The following is a 20,928-nucleotide window of genomic DNA, read 5'->3' on the forward strand; positions in this document are numbered from 1 at the left end:
CCGCATTTCCGTTTCGGGGTCGAAATAACTAAATAAAAATATTTATTATATATATATATATATATATATATATATATATATATATATATATATATATATATATATATATATATATATATATATACACGTTAAGTCAGGAAAAAACACAGAGGTTATATCATCCCTACAAGCCTGTTTCGCAGGTTTTTATATATATATGTATATATATGTATATATATATATATATATATATGTATGTGTGGGAAAAAATCACAAGACTATTTCATCTCTACAGGCCTGTTTCATGAGGGGGGGTACCCTCAATCGTCAGGAGATTTTCCTGACGATTGAGGGTACCCCCCCTCATGAAACAGGCCTGAAGAGATGAAATAGTCTTGTGATTTTTTCCCACACATACATATATTGCGCTCTACTACGGTATCGAGCACTATTTTTTGGATAACCTTATTAAGACATATATATATATATATATATATATATATATATATATATATATATATATATATATATATATATATATATATATATATATATATATATATATATGTGTGTATATGCTATTATATTATAATAATTATAGTAATTATATTATGTATATATGTGTATATATATATATATATATATATATATATATATATATATATATATATATATATATATATATATATATATATATATACATGTTAGGTCAGGAAAAAACAGAAGTTGTATCATCCTACAAGCCTGTTTCGCAGGTTTATATATATATATATATATATATATATATATATATATATATATATATATATATTTGCTATTATATTATAATAATCATAGTAATTATATTATATACATACTGTATATATATATGCTATTATTCATATATATATATATATATATATATATATATATATATATATATATATATATATATATATATATATATATATATATATATACATTTAATAAAATCCCCTGATTATGCAGGAGATTCCGCTCTACCCGGTATTGAGCACTGTACAACAGATACACCACAGAAACCTTGACTATATATACATATATATATATATATATATACATATATATATATATATATATATATATATATATATATATATATATATATATATATATATATATATATATATATATATATATATAAATGGATTATACTTGTATAGCGCTTTTCTATCTTCAAGGTACTCAAAGCGCTTTGACAGTATTTCCACATTCACCCATTCACACACACATTCACACACTGATGGCGGGAGCTGCCATGCAAGGCGCTAACCAGCAGCCATCAGGAGAAATATATATATATATATATATATATATATATATATATATATATATATATATATATATATATATATATGTAATTAATACTTTGGACATTTTGATAATTAATTAACAGCCAGCCAGTTGGAATTAATGCTATTATGCAGGAGATTCCACAAATTAGGTTTCCATATTGATAATGTTGGTACCAAGCGCCGTAATGTAGTGATACTAGCATTAGATCGATGTTTCCTCTTCAATAGTATGTGTCATTTTACAAATACCTGTTTTTGTCTGTGTTGCTCTTATTGTTAAATTGCTGATATTGTTATAATTGTCATTATCTGCGTGACAGTTTTGTTGTTGTGTTGTGTATAAAGCACACTGTTCTCCACACATTTTCTTGATTAGCGGTCCGGGTAATCACCTGCCTCTGATCACGAATCAGGAGTGTTTATCTGTCAGTGTCGCCTTCCTTGCGACACTGGTCTGTTGGCTATTGTGACTCATGTTGAGGGTGTGCTATTGGAGTTCTGCCTCTCTGTACTCTGCACTTCACCTGCCATCTCTGCATTTTGGGGTCACACCAACAGCTATCATGCACAACCGTGACAATAATACTAGGGTTTTGTGAGCAAAAAGTAATTTTTCTTATTTTTTTTGCACCACAGTATTGACTTTACTGAGCTCAACCATCTATGCAATACTGCAACGTGCAATATTTTTAAATGATAAATAAATAAATGATAAATGGGTTGTACTTGTATAGCGCTTTTCTACCTTCAAGGTACTCAAAGCGCTTTGACACTACTTCCACATTTACCCATTCACACACACATTCACACACTGATGGAGGGAGCTGCCATGCAAGGCGCTAACCAGCACCCATCAGGAGCAAGGGTGAAGTGTCTTGCTCAGGACACAACGGACATGACGAGGTTGGTACTGGTGGGGATTGAACCAGGGACCCTTGGGTTGCGCACGGCCACTCTTCCACTGCGCCACGCCGTCCCTATGGGGGTATTTTTATGACTAATAATATTGTATGTATTTGTATTTGCATTGCACTGATGGATGGCACTTAATTTAGTTGTTGACTATGATGACAATGACAAATGTAATTGTGCATAACTGAATTGAATGTATTTTGTTTATATGATTGCCTTTTCTTGTAGTATTACTTCAACTTACAAGCCTAATTGGTTCTGTGAAAGAGCTTCGAACTCAAAATCAATTCTATTGGTGCCTTGCCCTCAAAACAGCACAATTTTACCATGTAACGTGCCTTTTAAAAAGAAAAACAAACAAATTAAATTTTATATGAAAAGCATTACAACAGAATGTAGTGCAAATAGTGACAGAACAGTTTTATGAAGTAATGTAATAATAATGTACAGTGTTTACCTTGGAGAGTGGACTTCTTGGGTATCTTCAGCTGCTTCTCTGTCAAACACACCATCAGCAGCTTCTCTATATTTTCATTAATAAATGTGCGTCGTTTTTTAACGTCCTTGGCTTGAACTATATTTACTCATTGTGCTCCTGTATGGTGCAGACTCGCAGTGATACGCTTATACTGGTTCAGCAAGTTGATTACACACTCGGTCATGTTTTTGATCCATCCATCCATCCATCTTCTTCCGCTTATCCGAGGTCGGGTCGCGGGGGCAGCAGCTTAAGCAGGGAAGCCCAGACTTCCCTCTCCCCAGCCACTTCGTCCAGCTCCTCCCGGGGGATCCCGAGGCGTTCCCAGGCCAGCCGGGAGAGATAGTCTTCCCAGCGTGTCCTGGGTCTTCCCCGTGGCCTCCTACCGGTCGGACGTGCCCGAAACACCTTCCTAGGGAGGCGTTAGGGTGGCATTCTGACCAGATGCCCGAACCACCTCATCTGGCTCCTCTCGATGTGGAGGAGCAGCGGCTTTACTTTGAGCTCCCCCCGAATGACAGAGCTTCTCACCCTATCTCTAAGGGAGAGCCCCGCCACTCGGCGGAGGAAACTCATTTCGGCCGCTTGTACCCGTGATCTTGTCCTTTCGGTCATGACCCAAAGCTCATGACCAGGTGAGGATGGGAACGTAGATCGACCGGTAAATCGAGAGCTTTGCCTTCCGGCTCAGCTCCTTCTTCACCACAACGGATCGATACAGCGTCCGCATTACTGAAGATGCCGCACCGATCCGCCTGTCGATCTCACGATCCACTCTTCCCCCACTCGTGAACAAGACTCCGAGGTACTTGAACTCCTCCACTTGGGGAAAGATCTCCTCCCCAACCCGGAGATGGCACTCCACCCTTTTCCGGGAGAGAACCATGGACTCGGACTTGGAGGTGCTGATTCCCATCCCAGTCGCTTCACACTCGGCTGCGAACCGATCCAGCGAGAGCTGAAGATCTTGGCCAGAAGAAGCCATCAGGACCACATCATCTGCAAATAGCAGAGACCTAATCCTGCAGCCACCAAACCAGATCCCCTCAACGCCCTGACTGCGCCTAGAAATTCTGTCCATAAAGGTTATGAACAGAATCGGTGACAAAGGGCAGCCTTGGCGGAGTCCAACCCTCACTGGAAACGTGTCCGACTTACTGCCGGCAATGCGAACCAAGCTCTGGCACTGATTATATAGGGAGCAAACTGCCACAATAAGACAGTCCGATACCCCATACTCTCTGAGCACTCCCCACAGGACTTCCCGGGGTACACGGTCGAATGCCTTCTCCAAGTCCACAAAGCACATGTAGACTGGTTGGGCAAACTCCCATGCACCCTCAAGGACCCTGCCGAGAGTATAGAGCTGGTCCACAGTTCCACGACCAGGACGAAAACCACACTGTTCCTCCTGAATCCGAGGTTCGACTATCCGGCGTAGCCTCCTCTCCAGTACACCTGAATAGACCTTACCGGGAAGGCTGAGGAGTGTGATCCCACGATAGTTGGAACACACCCTCCGGTTCCCCTTCTTAAAGAGAGGAACCACCACCCCGGTCTGCCAATCCAGAGGTACCGCCCCCGATGTCCACGCGATGTTGCAGAGTCTTGTCAACCAAGACAGCCCCACAACATCCAGAGCCTTAAGGAACTCCGGGCGGATCTCATCCACCCCCGGGGCCTTGCCACCGAGGAGCTTTTTAACTACCTCGGCAACCTCAGCCCCAGAAATAGGAGAGCCCACCACAGATTCCCCAGGCCCTGCTTCCTCATAGGAAGACGTGCTGGTAGGATTGAGGAGGTCTTCGAAGTATTCCCTCTACCGATCCACAACATCCGCAGTCGAGGTCAGCAGAGCACCATCCCCACCATACACGGTGTTGACACTGCACTGCTTCCCCTTCCTGAGGCGGCGGATGGTGGTCCAGAATTGCTTCGAAGCCTGCCGGAAGTCTTTTTCCATGGCCTCCCCGAACTCCTCCCATGTCCGAGTTTTTGCCTCTGCGACCGCTGAACCCGCACACCGCTTGGCCTGTCGGTACCTGTCTGCTGCCTCAGGAGTCCCATGAGCCAAAAGAACCCAATAGGACTCCTTCTTCAGCCTGACGGCATCCCTCACCGCCGGCGTCCACCAACGGGTTCTAGGATTACCGCCATGACAGGCACCAACTACCTTGCGGCCACAGCTCCAATCGGCCGCCTCGACAACAGAGGTACGGAACATCGTCCACTCGGACTCAATGTCCAGCACCTCCCTCGTGACATGTTCAAAGTTCTTCCGGAGGTGGGAATTGAAACTCTCTCTGACAGGAGACTCTGCCAGGCGTTCCCAGCAAACCCTCACAATACGTTTGGGCCTGCCAGGTCTGTCCGGCATCCTCCCCCACCATCGCAGCCAACTCACCACCAGGTGGTGATCGGTAGAAAGCTCCGCCCCTCTCTTCACCCGAGTGTCCAAAACATGAGACCGCAAATCCGATGACACAACTACAAAGTCGATCATGGAACTGCGGCCTAGGGTGTCCTGGTGCCAAGTGCACATATGGACACCCTTATGTTTGAACATGGTGTTTGTTATCGACAATCTGTGACGAGCACAAAAGTCCAATAACAGAACACCACTCGAGTTCAGATCTGGGCGGCCATTCTTCCCAATCACACCTCTCCAGGTTTCACTGTCGCTGCCAACATGAGCGTTGAAGTCCCCCAGTAGAACGAGGGAATCACCCGGGGGAGCACTCTCCAGTACTCCCTCGAGTGAATCCAAAAAGGGTGGGTACTCTGAGCTGCCGTTTGGCGCGTAAACGCAAACAACAGTCAGGACCCGTCCCCCCACCCGAAGGCGGAGGGAAGCTACCGTACCCTCTCGTCCACCGGGTTGAACTCCAACGTGCAGGCTTTGAGCCGAGGGGCAACAAGAATTGCCACCCCAGCCCGTCGCCTCTCACTGCCGGCAACGCCAGAGTGGAAGAGAGTCCAGCGCCTCTCAAGAGAAGTGGTTCCAGAGCCCTTGCTGTGCGTCGAAGTGAGTCCGACTATATCTAGCCGGAACTTCTCCACCTCACGCACTAGCTCAGGCTCCTTCCCCCCCAGCGAAGTGACGTTCCACGTCCCAAGAGCCAGCTTATGTAGCCGAGGATCGGACCGCCAAGCGCCCTGCCCTCGGCTTCCGCCCAGCTCACACTGCACCCGACCTCTATGGCCCCTGCTATGGGTGGTGAGCCCATTGGAGGGGGGACCCACGTTGCCTCTTCGGGCTGTGCCCGGCCGGGCCCCATGGGGACAGGCCCGGCCACCAGGCGCTCGCCATCGTGCCCCACCTCCGGGCCTGGCTCCAGAGGGGGGCCCCGGTGACCCGCGTCCGGGCGAGGGAAATCTGGGTCCTTTGTTTTTGTTCTTCATCGAGGTCTTCGAGCTGCTCTTTGTCTGATCCCTCACCTAGGACCAGTTTGCCTTGGGAGACCCTACCAGGGGGCATAGAAACCCCCGGACAACATAGCTCCTAGGATCATTGGGACATGCAAACTCCTCTACCACGGTAAGGTGGCAGCTCAGAGAGAAGATGTTTTTGATGATTTCGTTTTTTAATCCAATGAATATCCTTCATTTCTTATCAGCACTAACCATAAGCCAGTGAGTAAGACCACTGATTATTTAAAGATCTTACTAGGTTCAATGTGACATTAGCTACACTAACTAAAGACGGAGATAATTGTAACTCAAATTTTTGCTTGCAATTTAAAGCATAACAATTAACCGAAATAAAACTCTTATCTGAAAACACTTTTAAGGTATATTGATGTATTATTACATTGTTTGTACTTTTCTCCCTAAAATATTTTATATATTCTGGTCATGCATTTACTTGGTATTGGAGCAATACCAAGTAAATACATTTACTCCTTGATTCACACATGCCTATAGACAAATTAAGCCAACAGTATAATTTTTAGTAGTTAAAATAAGAGAAAAGACAAAAACTGGGAACATGATTTAGACTAGAGTGTGCTTTTTTATTAGGACTGAAATGGATTCCATTGAGTGGCATACATTTTCAGTAAGACAAGGCTTTAAACACATTAGTTTTGTTTAGGGAACTATTGTGTACAATTGTAATGGTCAGGTCTTTTGATGACTGATATATACGGTGTTATAGTGCAACACAAAGATGTAGAAATATGTCCAATCACAGACCTTGTCTTTCTCTACAACCGGTTGTTCCTCTCATAAGTGGACCCTGTACATTCCCAGTAAGAAGGTAAAGTGCTGAGGAGGGAAGCTGGGACTAAAATACTGTTTCCATTGTTTCTTCCCACGTCGACTACCACTGCGTTCGTGTAGGTGCAAAACTGTTCCCTCTGCTCCACCAGATGTAAGGCGTCTTGTCCTGGAAATTCAGGAAATCTCTGTTTTGGGTATTTCTTTAAAAAAAACATAGTATGAAATCAAAACAATAAAGGTTTGTGCAGTTGTAGCTCGGTTTTTTACAGTTTTTTGGATTTCCATTATTTCTATTTGCTTGTAATCCGACACATGACTTCTTCCCGGAAGTGAAACCCAGTGTTGGTTTCGCAGCGTGCGAACCATCTGAGTGCAAAAGAGGCTTAAGTCTTCCTGCAAAAAGCAGATACGAGCAAAATAATCAAACTATGCAATGGAATAGATCCCTATACTTTATCAAAAAAAGATCTGTTGAGTGATATTAAGGATTCTACGTTGGTCGCGTTCTCAGACATATCGAACTATCGTGCTCCAGATATCATTCTACACGACAAAACAGATAAAAACTTGGAAAAGTATAGAGGTCTACAACTTATTTGTGTGTGGCTGTGTCACGGAAATTGGTATCGAGACTCTCCCAGGTAAAATCAAGTTGCATTTCATGATTTCACTTCGCGTTTACTGATATTTGTTGCTACAGCGTGTTTTTCCTCCGTTTTATCAAAATACAACTATAGATGTCAACATTGTGTATGTGCTGAAAGCTTCATTTATAATCGTTGCCTTTGGTAAAAGCTTAACTTATAGGTTTTGTTCACATTTGCTTTCTCATTTACCATGAATTGATTAACGTGGACCCCGACTTATACGGAATATGTATTGTACTGTGCAATCTACTAATAAAAGTTTCAATCAATCAATCAATCAATCAATCAATCTTATTTAGACTCGCCAAGTTGGTGCATTTTGAAACATTCGAAGCAAAAATGTGTATGGTAAATACAAATAATATCAAGATAATACTTAAATGGGAAATAATACATGTTAAAATTATATCACATAAACCTTTAACGCAGTGGTCACTGCAAACTCGTGCATTCTTGGACTCGGCTCCCTTGGACTGGGGTGCATGCTACTTTTGTCGTCTTTTTAAAAAAAATCTCGCACTCTTCCATTATTTTTGAATACCTCTCCTGGAACTCTGAAGAATTGTTTATCTTTTTCGCGATTTGAACGATTCGTACTGCCGAAATAACACAAGCACAGGGCATTTTTTCTTCGAGAAAGGCTAAATGGAGCTTAGTACCCATTGAAACAGTATGGAGCCCCTAAAGGGACATGGGGAAAATATTTTTTTAGATATGTTTCTCGTGCGCACGAGAAACATATCTAAAAATATATTTTCCCCATGTCCCTTAGGGCTCCGTAAAACAGAGCTAGCTTGACCACCAGGCGTATTAACTGGGCGTGACGTGAGCTGGATGTGATGTCAGTTACATCCCAACAATAATAAAACAATTTTCGGTTTTGGTTTTTGTCTGACCTTTTGGAAAGTATCACTAACAAAAACCGAGACACAAGACACAAGAATACCATAAACTGTAAAATTTTGTAAATTAAAACATTTTCAATCACATAAATGCTGCAGAATTAAAAAAAAATGCAAAAGAAACATGCAAAAACCCCTAAAACACTAGAGAAATGCTGCAAGTTGACAGAAAATAACAGACGCTAGCAAAGCTACAAGGGGTACTATACCTGAGAAACATCCGTCTTTAGACACGTAAGGGGGATGTCTAGAAAAAACACTTGGCAATAAAAATCGTTTGCTCTTTAATGCTGTAAATTATGTCATGTCTGGCACCCGTGGGAGTCTGCCTATATTCTTGGCAGACTTATGATTGCATAATTTTTAATTTTCAGCATTTTCCAGTGGAACTTGTATTGAATCGCATGCACAGTGCACACTGCAAAGTATAAAACATGGTAGGCTATAGGCTAATAGGAGTTAGCAGCTACACAACAGCTAAGTACACAATAGCACACAAGCTTGAAATACGTACTAAGTGTCCTTAACTGAACAATATTGCAGTCTAAAAGACAACATTTGTCATTATAAAGAATTTCATGAAAAGCTGTTGATCATGTGTGTCTACGTCGACTTAAAACATACTTGCCAACCCTCCCGAATTTTCCGGGAGACTCCCGAAATTCAGCGCCTCTCCCGAAAACCTCCCGGGACAAATATTCTCCCAAAAACTTCCCGATTTTCAACCGGAGCTGGAGGCCACGCCCCCTCCAGCTCCATGCGACCTGAGTGAGGACAGCCTTTTTTCATGACGGGAGGACAACAGGGTGACAAGAACTAAATCATCCAGACTAGAGATAAATTGTATTATTATGTTTATCTTACCTAAAAATAAATATATACTGTATATTAATTAAAAAAAAAAAAAAAAACATTTTTACTATATTTTGCTAAAAACATCAAAATTAATTGTATTTTTATTTGTATTTTTTCTGAATCCTTATTACATCCAGCCATAGAATTATACATTAAAATAAACATATTTGAAATAATTAATTTTAAATGATCATAATAATTAATTTAAAATGACCATATTTAATTATTAAAATAATTGCTTGATTATCAACAACTTTAGCACTTTATTCATTACATTTTGAAGCTCTCAGAAGCTTAGTTATGTTATATTCCTTAATATTTATTTATGCAAGTTTGAAGTATCAATGATCTAAACACAGTTTTGTTTGCATATTTTCAGGATGTAGATACATATACAGTATATGTATATATTTATATATATATATATATACACGGTATATATATATATATATACACGGTATATATATATATATATATATATATATATATATATATTTATATATATATATATATACACGGTATATATATATATATATATATATATATATATATATATATATATATATATATATATATATATATATATACGGTATATATATATATATATATATAGTCAAGGTTTCTGTGGTGAAATACTTGACTTGGTGAATTCTAGCTGTCAATATACTCCTCCCCTCTTAACCACGCCTCCAACCACGCCCCCCTCCCCCCCCCCCCCCCCCCCCCTCCCAAACAAAAGGTAAATGAGTTAGACTATGGGCTATTAGGAGCTAGCAGATACACAACAGCTAAGGACACAATAGCTAGATATACATAAAAAGTATCCTTAATTGAACAATATTACAGTCTATAAAAGGACATTTGTCAAAATATGCAAGTATCAAATAAAATGGTTGCATATTACTTACAGATACAAAGTCCAAGGCGTGTTTAAAAAATATCCAGTAACAAACGTGTCCGCATCATCCAATTGACTGCGTCATGAGCTTAACTGAATGAGTACTTGGCGTCCCCAAAAAGCAATTACCACTTCAACTTAAAGACAGAATATGTCCATACTAGATGGTTAATAATATAGTAAATAGGTTAGTGCTCTTCATACCTGCCATTGTTCTTTATTTGAGTAATTTCACTTGCTTTTTTTAACATTTCACATTAAAAGTATGTACAGTATGAGTTGTGCTGATATCGTGTTGTGTCATATAAGAAGTGAGAAGGTTGTATCGGGACACCCCTAATAAGAACACAGAGCACTTACCGTGGGACTCTTTTAAGCCCTGGTCAGCTATTTGTTTTCCGACAGTGTCGTCAGCTCTGTCTTCTGGTGAACACCACTCTACAAGAGGCCTGGATTTGTCCCCCCTAAATGTCCACACAAATCATAAAAATATGTCAGACATACAGTACATTACATGCATGTGTATCAGTACTATATAACACCCCCATTCGGAACTATTCTGGAATGCTACTCATTACCACTAACCAATCCTGCGTCTCTGTTGTTCTGAAGCCTTTGGCGAACGGGTTGCTGGCAATCTTCAGTTGTGTGATCTAAGAAAAAGAGAGGTCAGGTTGAGAAAAATCTTAATGTATATATTTTTTTTACATTTTCATTCCTTACCCTGTGGTTTTGATAGGCAGTGACTGCCATGAATCGTGTCTCGGGGAAGAAGAAGGAGCAAAAGTTTCTATTGGCATTTAGATGACTGTCGCGGGCTGGATCTGCATACACTACATGCAAGCGTGGCTGGTATCGATGCATGGAATTCAATATCATCTGGCAGAGAAGGGGAGAACATGTGGCGATTTAACATATATTTTGTCGACATTACACACACAAAGGCCAGAACTAACATGTCCGTTGTCATCCAGCAGGTTGTTGGTGAGTTTGAGCATGTCAAAGGACACAGTCTGCTTCATCCACTGGGCCCCACGAGCCGGTGAGTCCGGGTGGAAGTGCATACGGCTCGGAGCTGCAACGTCTGCTCGACCTGCCACCAACCAGGATGAGCTGTGGAATGCATATCTGACACGCACACTCGTAAAATAAACTCAAATTCCTGTCTTTTTTCAACACTAAAATAAAAAATACACTCATTGAACTACTTAATGTGTATTGACCCATTCCAGACAACTTTATTTCATTTATGACGAGATTCCCAAGCCGAAGACAGGACTGTATATGGCATTCATATAATAGCATGATATTAATGTTGATATTAAGATGTTCAACAAAAACATTTATTTTTGGAATAGATAACATTAAAATATAATTTAGGTATCAGGACTGTGCTGAGATGTTAACAGCCATCAGGTCAGAAGTCAGTACACCGTAAGCTTTCCCTGCTCTTTTTTGGAAACATTTCTTGTTTTATTTAATTTTTCCCCGGATTAATTTTATTTTTATAAAATATTAAATAAATTAAATAAATTATATTTAGTTTGAAATTGTTTCTTTTGATATTGCTGTGATCAAAATAAAATGACATTGAAAATGATATATTATTTAATATACAGAAAAATAAACGAGTAAACTTACTTTTGGCCTTCCTATGGTCTACATAAGATTCGATTGGTGCAACTTCCTGTGGACCATGTGACTCATGAACTATTCCAAATTATTTAGACGAGGTAGTGTGTTAGGGTAACAGGACTGAGTGAAAACCCAGGAACTAAAATGTGAACTTTAAAAAAAAAAAAGTATAACTGAAAAGCATAAGGAGTAACAGAAATATGCGTAAAAATATTTTTATGGTAAAGTCTATTTTTTTGAAAATGAGATCAGGCAACAAATACAATACATATATGAAATTGTATTTATAAATCTGCAATCAGATCAATGTACAGGACACTTAGCTTAATAACAAATATAGTTGTACAGTTAAAGTTATTGTGTATTCAAACTAGCAGTCTTTTTCAAATCTGATATACCGATATCAGAGTCTTAGAGTTGTATGGATATTTATCCAATATGATATCATACAGACTTGTATTATTTTTGTAGTGTTAAATGTTAGAAAAAGCTTTATCAAGTGAAATTACTCTAAACTTTAAAATATATCCATTATTAAAAGGAAGTTGCAGTTTTTTTGTGTCGTTCACAAACATTATGAGAAACAAGAACACACGTCTTTTTTGGGGGGGATTTTAAAGATGATAAAACAATGTTTGGAAGATGCAGCTAATGGGAGCCACAGTTGTAGCCTTTAAAGCCCTCTAAACAGTGACGTGCGGTCACTGGAGGCAGGTGAGGCAGGGCCTCACCAGCCATCATGGAAAGAAAAAAAATGTAAAAAGAAAAAAAATTAATTAAATTATATATTATATGTATCCAGTGATTATACAATAAAGTTATTTTCCTTTTAACTTCACCAGTTTTAGATTATTTTTATTCAAATTCGCTGAATTTTCACATTTGCCGTTCAAATACTGAGAAGAGACGGTGCGGTGATCAGCAGCCAGTTGAGGCACGTCACTCAGTTGTGCCTCAACATGGATTGCGGACTCGGCTAACTGCTGGCCTGCTGTGCAGTGAGACCTTATTGCTATATGAATTATATTATACATTTCCATAGTTTAGTTAGCTGAGGTATATAATGTACAGTGTATTTTGTCAACAACTGTATGTGTGTAACGTATTTCTTGTGCTGAGCAATCATAAAACTGCTGCGAAGACGGACTGGCTGAGGCTCGCAGTAATCTCGCCTCCTGGTGCCGGTTAATGCACTCCCGCCGCAGAATGCACCCCCCGACGGGAGCGCCACACCAACTAAAGCCCACACCCAAATCCTTCACGTGCAAGACCGAATCCACCCAAAAAAAAGTCACTTAACAAGAAGCCAAAAAGTGCAAAAACAACAATGCTCGCGCCGGAGGAGCCGTGAACGACTGCAGGGACACAACATTAGGTACACCTGCAGACTGCAGCACGGATTTCATATTTCATTCATTCACAACTCCTGCAACACGAACACCACTGTTCCCGCACTTATAAGTAAAGGTAAGACCATAATAAAGTTTTTTTAAATTATTGTGATTTTTTGTGTGCTACAGTTTGTATGTGTAAAGTTAAAGTTAAGTTAAAGTACCAATGATTGTCTCACACACACTAGGTGTGGTGAAATTTGTCCTCTGCATTCGACCCATCCCCTTGTTCACCCCCTGGGAGGTGAGGGGAGCAGTGGGCAGCAGCGGCGCCGCGCCCGGGAATCATTTTTGGTGATTTAACCCCGAATTCCAACCCTTGATGCTGAGTGCCAAGCAGGGAAGAATGCTGGTATGAGCTTTTAAACATAACACGTTAACTGCTGCCAATCAAATGGTGAATAAGATACTCTTTAGGGTTCATATGTTTGTAGATCTGACTGTGATGAAGTCAGTGCCTCACCAGTCATGAACCTCACCGCACGTCACTGCCTCTAAAACAACTTCAAAAACCTCCATTATTGCGGAATTTGAAGCCAAGCTATTCCGACATAAATGGAGTGCTTGCCCCAAATAAACCGGAAAAAACGTCCCCGGCCAGCCGGACCAAACAGACAACTGTCCACCGAGTGAGTCACACTTTATATTAATCATGATACATGCAGCACGTCATGCGTGTATCATGACAGACAGCATACACTGTCTGTCTCGCTGTGTACAAACAAAACATGAAATGTGGGCTAATATTTTACAGACACGGTAATATGATTGTTAATTTTTTTCAGTCCGTACAGATTGGTGTCTGATCGCATTGTGTTTTGTGCTTATCTCTTTCCGTAGCTAGCTTTTACGGCTAATACCAAAGCATGCCAATGTGTTAGTACGCTAGAAAAAGACTTCCTCTGTGTTCGCTCTTACATTAACAATGTCACTACAGCTTGGTTATTGTACAGGTTACAGAACGTAACTTAAGTATTGTTGACGGTTTTTGAATGCATTTTTAAAATGATTTAGTAGTAGAATTGATTTCTCCCAATAACTGCATTGCTAGCCGCCAAAAACAAGTCGATTTTTACATGTTAGGATGCAAAAAAAACCAAAAAACTTTTGTCTTCTTGTCTATGAATGTTCTCATTCATCCAGGTCATTGACATCTCAGGGCATTCAATCGGTCGCAACTGGACTGTTTGGTTTGTCTTAGAAGACGTTTCGCCTCTCATCCGAGTAGGCTTCATCAATTCATGCTCATAGACTTAGATTGGTCAGATCTAGTCCAGTAGCTGGTGCCAAAACCCCAAATATTTATACTTCTAAACCAGGAGGTTGTGCCTGGGCAAGGATGGTTTCGCCCTATCGTAGTGACTTTTGTTTCCCCAATATATAATATATATATATATATATATATATATATATATATATATATATATATATATATATATATATATATATATTAGGGATGTCCGATAATGGCTTTTTGCCGATATCCGATATTCTGATATTGTCAAACTCTTTAATTACCGATACCGATATCAATCGATATATACAGTCGGGGAATTAACACATTACTAAGCCTAATTTGGACAACCAGGTATGGTGAAGATAAGGTACTTTTAAAAAAAATTAATAAAATAAAATAAGATAAATAAATTAAAAACATTTTCTTGAATAAAAAAGAAAGTAAAACAATATAAAAACAATTACATTGAAAGTAGAAATTAATGAAAATTAGTAAAATTAACTGTTAAAGGTTAGTACTATTAGTGGACCAGCAGCACACACAATCATGTGTGCTTACGGACTGTATCCCTTGCAGACTGTATTGATATATATTGATATATAATGTAGGAACCAGAATATTAATAACAGAAAGAACAACCCTTTTGTGTGAATGAGTGTGAATGAGTGTAAATGGGGGAGGAAGGTTTTTTTGGTTGGTGCACTAATTGTAAGTGTATCTTGTGTTTTTTATGTTGATTTAATTAAAAAAAACAGAACAAAAAAAACCGATACCGATAATAAAAAAATTGATACCGATAATTTCCGATATTACATTTTAACGCATTTATCGGCCAATAATATCGGCAGGCCAATATTATCGGACATCTCTAATATGTATATATATATATATATATATATATTAGAGATCTAATATATATATATATATATATATATATATATATATATATATATATATATATATATATATATATATATATATATATATATATATATATATATATATATATATATATATATATATATATATATATATATATTAGTCAAAAATATTTATATTAAGCACATTTTAGTCTCTCGGAATTTTCTAACACGTCAATTCATGCAAACTCAACCAATTTTGCAAAGTATGTGCAACCTTGCAACTTTCCTGCATATTTTGCCCAATCAGCGTAATTTTTGCCAATCAAATGTCTTAGCGGCGCTCAAACGCGCACGTCAACTGTCATCATTAAAAAAACAACTACCAAGCCAACACATGACACAGCATTGGCGGGAAAACTCTTCAGACCAAGACTCAGATGTCTACCTGCATCTCAGGGAGAAACAGCACTCCTTTGAGAACAAAAATGTACAGATTCTGGACAGGGAGAACAGATGGGAAAGAAGAGTGAGGGAAGCTATCTCCTGTACGTCAAGGTTGAGAAACCATCCTTGAGCAGAGGAGGTGGTTTGCGACACCACCTGTCCCCCACATACAACACTGTCCTTTCAACCATTCCTAAAAGACTCTGCAATTTAGCTTCCAACAAATAACAGGAGTTAGAAACATTCTGGTCTCAGAATGTGACCAGAATGCCAATTATGCCATTTGTTCACAACTGAATGGAATGTTAACATGGGGTATTTTGGACTGGTAGTAGTCCAGCCATGGCGATAGTTCTGCCACACAATACCTCAATGCAAACGAGGGGAAATTACACTTCAACGACTGTCGTTGGCTTTGACAGTTAAGATTGCTCGTTTGCATCAAAACAGTTGTTTTTCTCACTATAATAGGGCAAAACCATCCTTGTCCAGGCACACCCTCCTGGTTTTTTGGAGTATAAATATTTGGGGTTTTGGCACCAGCCGCTGGACTAGATCTGACCAATCTAAATCTATGAGCACTAACTGATGAAGCCTACTCGGATTAGAGGCGAAACATCTTTCAAGACAAACCAAACAGTGCAGTTGCTATGACTGAATGCACTGAGATTTTGTCTTCTTGTCTGTCATTATGATTGTGAACGATAGGCAAAATTTTAAAAAAAAGTGCACTTCCCATTTAGGTTTCTGGAATCTGTCAAAACGTGGACTATGGGTTGTTTTGTTTTCCCGGAATGCAAAGGGAAGTTGGCGCGGACAAGACGTGAATGTAAATACATATTTATTAATAACACTAACAAACTACAAAAAAGGAAGCAAACAAAAGGCGCGCACAATGGCGGAGAACAAACTTGACTAATGAAAACAAAAGACTAGCACAAAGGCAATTAACTATGAACACGAAACAAAAACACTTACTGTGGCATGGCATGAAGCATGAACTATAATAAACCGGAATCTCATGGGTGGCAGAGGTAGTATGGATGGACAGGATAGATTATGTCACCAGGACGAACAACAGAAACAGACCGGCTTAAATAGCAGTGACATGATCAGTGAAAACAGGTGCGTGACTCAAAACGTGAAACAGGTGCGTGACATGACAGGTGAAAACTAATGGGTTGTTATCTTGACAAAACAAACAAAAGTGCACAAAGAGTCCAAAAACAAAACCGAACATGACTAAAACAAAACATGATCACACAGACATGACAGAATCGACTTATGCTGTCTTTAAGTTGAAGTGGGCGAAAATAGGTGTTTAGCTACACTTAGTGGCCACAATAATTTGTTACGTTGAGTTCATGACGCAGTAAATTTCTCGACGCAGACACGTTTGTTATTGGATACTTTCTAACATGCTTCTACCTTGGAGACTTTGTATGCGTAAGTAATATGCAATTAGAATTATTCAATATTTATTTATTTTAACAAAAATTGTATTTTAGGCTGCATTGTTTTTCAATGAAGGACACTGATTGCGTATGTCTGTGGGCTATTGTGTGCTTAGCTGTCGTGTAGCTGCCAGCTCCAAGTAGCCTATAGCCTACCATGTTTATCTTTTGTAAATGACTTGACTAAAACACAAGAAAAGACCAACCTTGTGTGCTTATTGGAGGACATTGGGATGTTAACTAGCTGTCCTGCTTTGTACAAATTAACGCACTGCAGGACAGCTTGTTTTGGATCGGTCAAAGATTTTAGACGCAAGCCGATGTAATCTGTTACCGGTACTTGTTTTTGTCACGACTTGGACTATGGCTTGGTTTGTTCTCCCGAGGTGCAAGTGAATTGGACAAGATGTGGCGTGAAGGTAAATACATGATTTATTTAAAAACTATAACTACAAAAAAAGGATCAAACAAAAGGCGCGCACAGGGGCGGAGGTACAAAACTAGACTATAAACACAGAACTTGCACATTGGCAGAAACTATGAACAATTAAACAAAACTTGCAAACTATGGCATGAATAAAGAAAACTTACTTGGATGAAAAAACGGCATGAAAAAGCGCAGCAAGGGTCATAAGGGTGTGTGGAGAGTATAAATGCGGGATGTCACCAGCAAGACAAACTGAAAACAATGAACTTAAATACTACAGACATGATTAACGAAAACAGGTGCGTGACTCAAAACGTGAAACAGGTGCGTGACATGACAGGTGAAAACTAATGGGTTGCTATGGTGACAAACAAGAGTGCACAATGAGTCCAAACGTGGAACAGGTGAAACTAATGGGTAATCATGGAAACAAGACAAGGGAGTGAAAAGCCAGAAACTAAAGAGTCCAATAACTAAACAAAACATGACTAAAACAAAACATGATTACACAGACATGACAGTTTTTTGCTGATATTGGACCGATATCAATATCGAATTGGGACACTTCTAACTTATGCATTTCATTTCTTGCAAATTAAATTGGCCCATGTTTCTTTTATGTTCTCCATCACTGTAAATTATATTCAGGACTCACTTTGTCTCAGTCTTACCTGTATCTTTTGTTATCGACAGGGATAAAGTCCATGACCAGAACATACTCCGCAGCAGGATCCATCCCTGAGAGTTTCACCTGGAACGCTGGAAACATCCTCCTAGCGTGAGGGGAATGAAAGGTTTCAAACAAACTCCCCAAAAAACAAGCGACAAGGAAATATTGTACGTACCTTCCGGCTTTGGTGACTATCATCTCCGTGCCGAGCTGGTCGAACTGCTGCCAAAGTGTGTGCATTTCCAGCTGAACTCTGACCCCACTGACTTGGGGGACCTTAATGATCGACAGAGACGCTCCATGTGTGCAACACACCGGAGACAATTTGCAGCTCGGAGGCAGCGGCGAACCTACAGAGAGAAAATGCATGGGGTGAAAAAACTATTTTTTTAAAATTGCAAAATACTTACCATTCAGTGTCTGATACGCCATTTTCTGTGAAGGGTCAAGTATTTTTTTCTTCTAATAACAGCGTCTTTCCTTACATTATAGACTTTGCAAAGCAGTGCTGTTTGATCAGAACAGGTACCCTCCAAGTCCAGGGGCCCGATGCATAGTGTCGGCAGCATCAGAAGGGCGAGCTGGTTTTATACATCTTGCACTTCTCACTGGGGACCACAAAACCTTCCTCATCCATTACAATAAACATAATGTCGCAGTCACAGCTGCGCGCACGCATGTGGCCCCAAGACCTTTCAGTGTGAGTCTGCCATGCACACACGTTCTACTTCTTGTTAACTCCTGTTTCATTTAGCCCGAAGCCTAAATGTTGCCCTGTCTTTACCGGAGAGTACCACATTATTAGCTTCCAATCTGAGTGTGGAAAGATGGAAATAACAACAAATTGCTTCTACCAATTTTCTTGGGAATTCTTTCAATGTTACGTTTCAACACCGCACTAATTATGGTCATGTGCATTCTTTCAAACGGAATAAAACGGCATATTTAAAGCGGAAATGGGCTTTTTTTAATGTATTATTCTTTTTAACATTTTTATATTCATCATGTGCAAATGTACTTATTTGAGCTAGTTTCAGGGAAAAAAAGGTCATGCTTAACATCGATGATGTGAATCTTACAACAACTCACGATTCAATTTTGATTCTTGGGGTGACGATACGATTCAAATCGATTCTCACACTATATCATATGGCAGTGGTTCTCAACCTTTTTTCAGTGATGTACACCCTGTGAACATTTTTTTAATTCAAGTACCCCCTAATCAGAGCAAAGCATTTTTGGTTGAAAAAAAGAGATAAAGAAGTAAAATATTCACTATGTCATCAGTTTCTGATTTATTAAATTGTTTAACAGTGCAAAATATTGCTCATTTGTAGTGGTCTTTCTTGAACTATTTGGAAAAAAAGATAGGTTTTTATTTATATTTATAAAGGATTTTTGAATTGTTGCTATTTTTAGATTATTTAAAAAAAATCTCACATACCCCTTGGTATACCTTCAAGTACCCCCAGGGGTACGCGTACCCCCATTTGAGAACCACTGTCGTATGGTATACAAAATAATAAAACCTTTTTAATTATTTTTTTTATATATTTCATTTAATTATTTGTTTGATCAATCAATTAATCAATCAATCAATCAATCAATCACTCAATCAAAGTTTATTTATATAGCCCTTAATCACAAGTGTCTCAAAGGGCTGCACAAGCCACAACGACATCATCGGCTCAGATCCCACGTCAGGGCAAGAAAAAACTCAACCCAATGGGATACAATAAAAAACCTTGGAGGGGACCACAGACGTGGGGATAAGGCAAATGTTTTATTCAACAAGTATATATAATATTTTTAGCCACTGTAAAATTACACACAGTTTGAAGAGTAACACTGTGTTTGAATATTCAATTAGATGATTCTTTGGTGTACCACTAGATGGTACACCACAGTTTGAGAATCACTTGTATATGATATTGTTATAGGTGCACCTCTGCATAACATTTTCTTTCTTTCTTTCTTTTACCGTAGTTTATTTCGAACATGAACACACTTACAGTATAATACATCACAATTTCATATCATTTCACTTTTCTTCATGTCCGAAAAGGAGTAGGAAGAAGCAAAGCTTATTTAATCCTACCCCTTTCCCACTTCAGAGCGTTTACAAATATATAGAATCATTTACTGACCACCCCCCGCGACCCCGAATGGGACAAGCGGTAGAAAATGGATGGATGGATTTACTGACCTTTTTATATAATAAAATAACATCTGTGAATTAGTATACACAACAGTTTTGTAATATGTAAATACTTAATTCAGTTATTATTAACATACTGAGATGAAGAATATCTTACTTTCAATAAGGTTGAAAGTATTTCTCATAATTCTTCTTCTTTGTACTTTGTAAGCACTATTATTTTTGAACAACCTCTTAAACTGGATTATATCAGTACAATGTTTAACTTCTTTACTTAATCCATTCCATAATTTAATTCCACATACTGATATGCTAAAGGTTCTAAGTGTTGTATGTGCATACAAATGTTTTAAATTATTTTTTCCTCTAAGGTTATATTTATCCTCTTTACATTGTATTCTTATTAACATTAAAGAAAACAAACAAGAACGAAGAAATAAATAT

General features: G+C 39.0%; 1 protein-coding gene across 1 annotated transcript; it reads right to left on the bottom strand.

Annotated features, from left to right (window-relative positions):
* Positions 1 to 6,887: 6,887 nt before the first annotated feature.
* LOC133572581 (T-box transcription factor TBX1) lies at positions 6,888 to 18,758 on the bottom strand. Its single transcript, XM_061925395.1, has 8 exons — positions 18,737 to 18,758; positions 18,502 to 18,676; positions 18,328 to 18,429; positions 11,162 to 11,333; positions 10,929 to 11,084; positions 10,791 to 10,858; positions 10,566 to 10,669; positions 6,888 to 7,069 (listed from the first exon to the last, which is right to left on the bottom strand). The coding sequence occupies exons 1-8, from the start codon at positions 18,756 to 18,758 to the stop codon at positions 6,888 to 6,890; spliced, it is 981 nt and encodes a 326-aa protein (XP_061781379.1).
* Positions 18,759 to 20,928: the final 2,170 nt, after the last annotated feature.

Source organism: Nerophis lumbriciformis, linkage group LG30, assembly GCF_033978685.3.
Source record: "Nerophis lumbriciformis linkage group LG30, RoL_Nlum_v2.1, whole genome shotgun sequence".
Classification (NCBI taxonomy): domain Eukaryota; kingdom Metazoa; phylum Chordata; class Actinopteri; order Syngnathiformes; family Syngnathidae; genus Nerophis; species Nerophis lumbriciformis.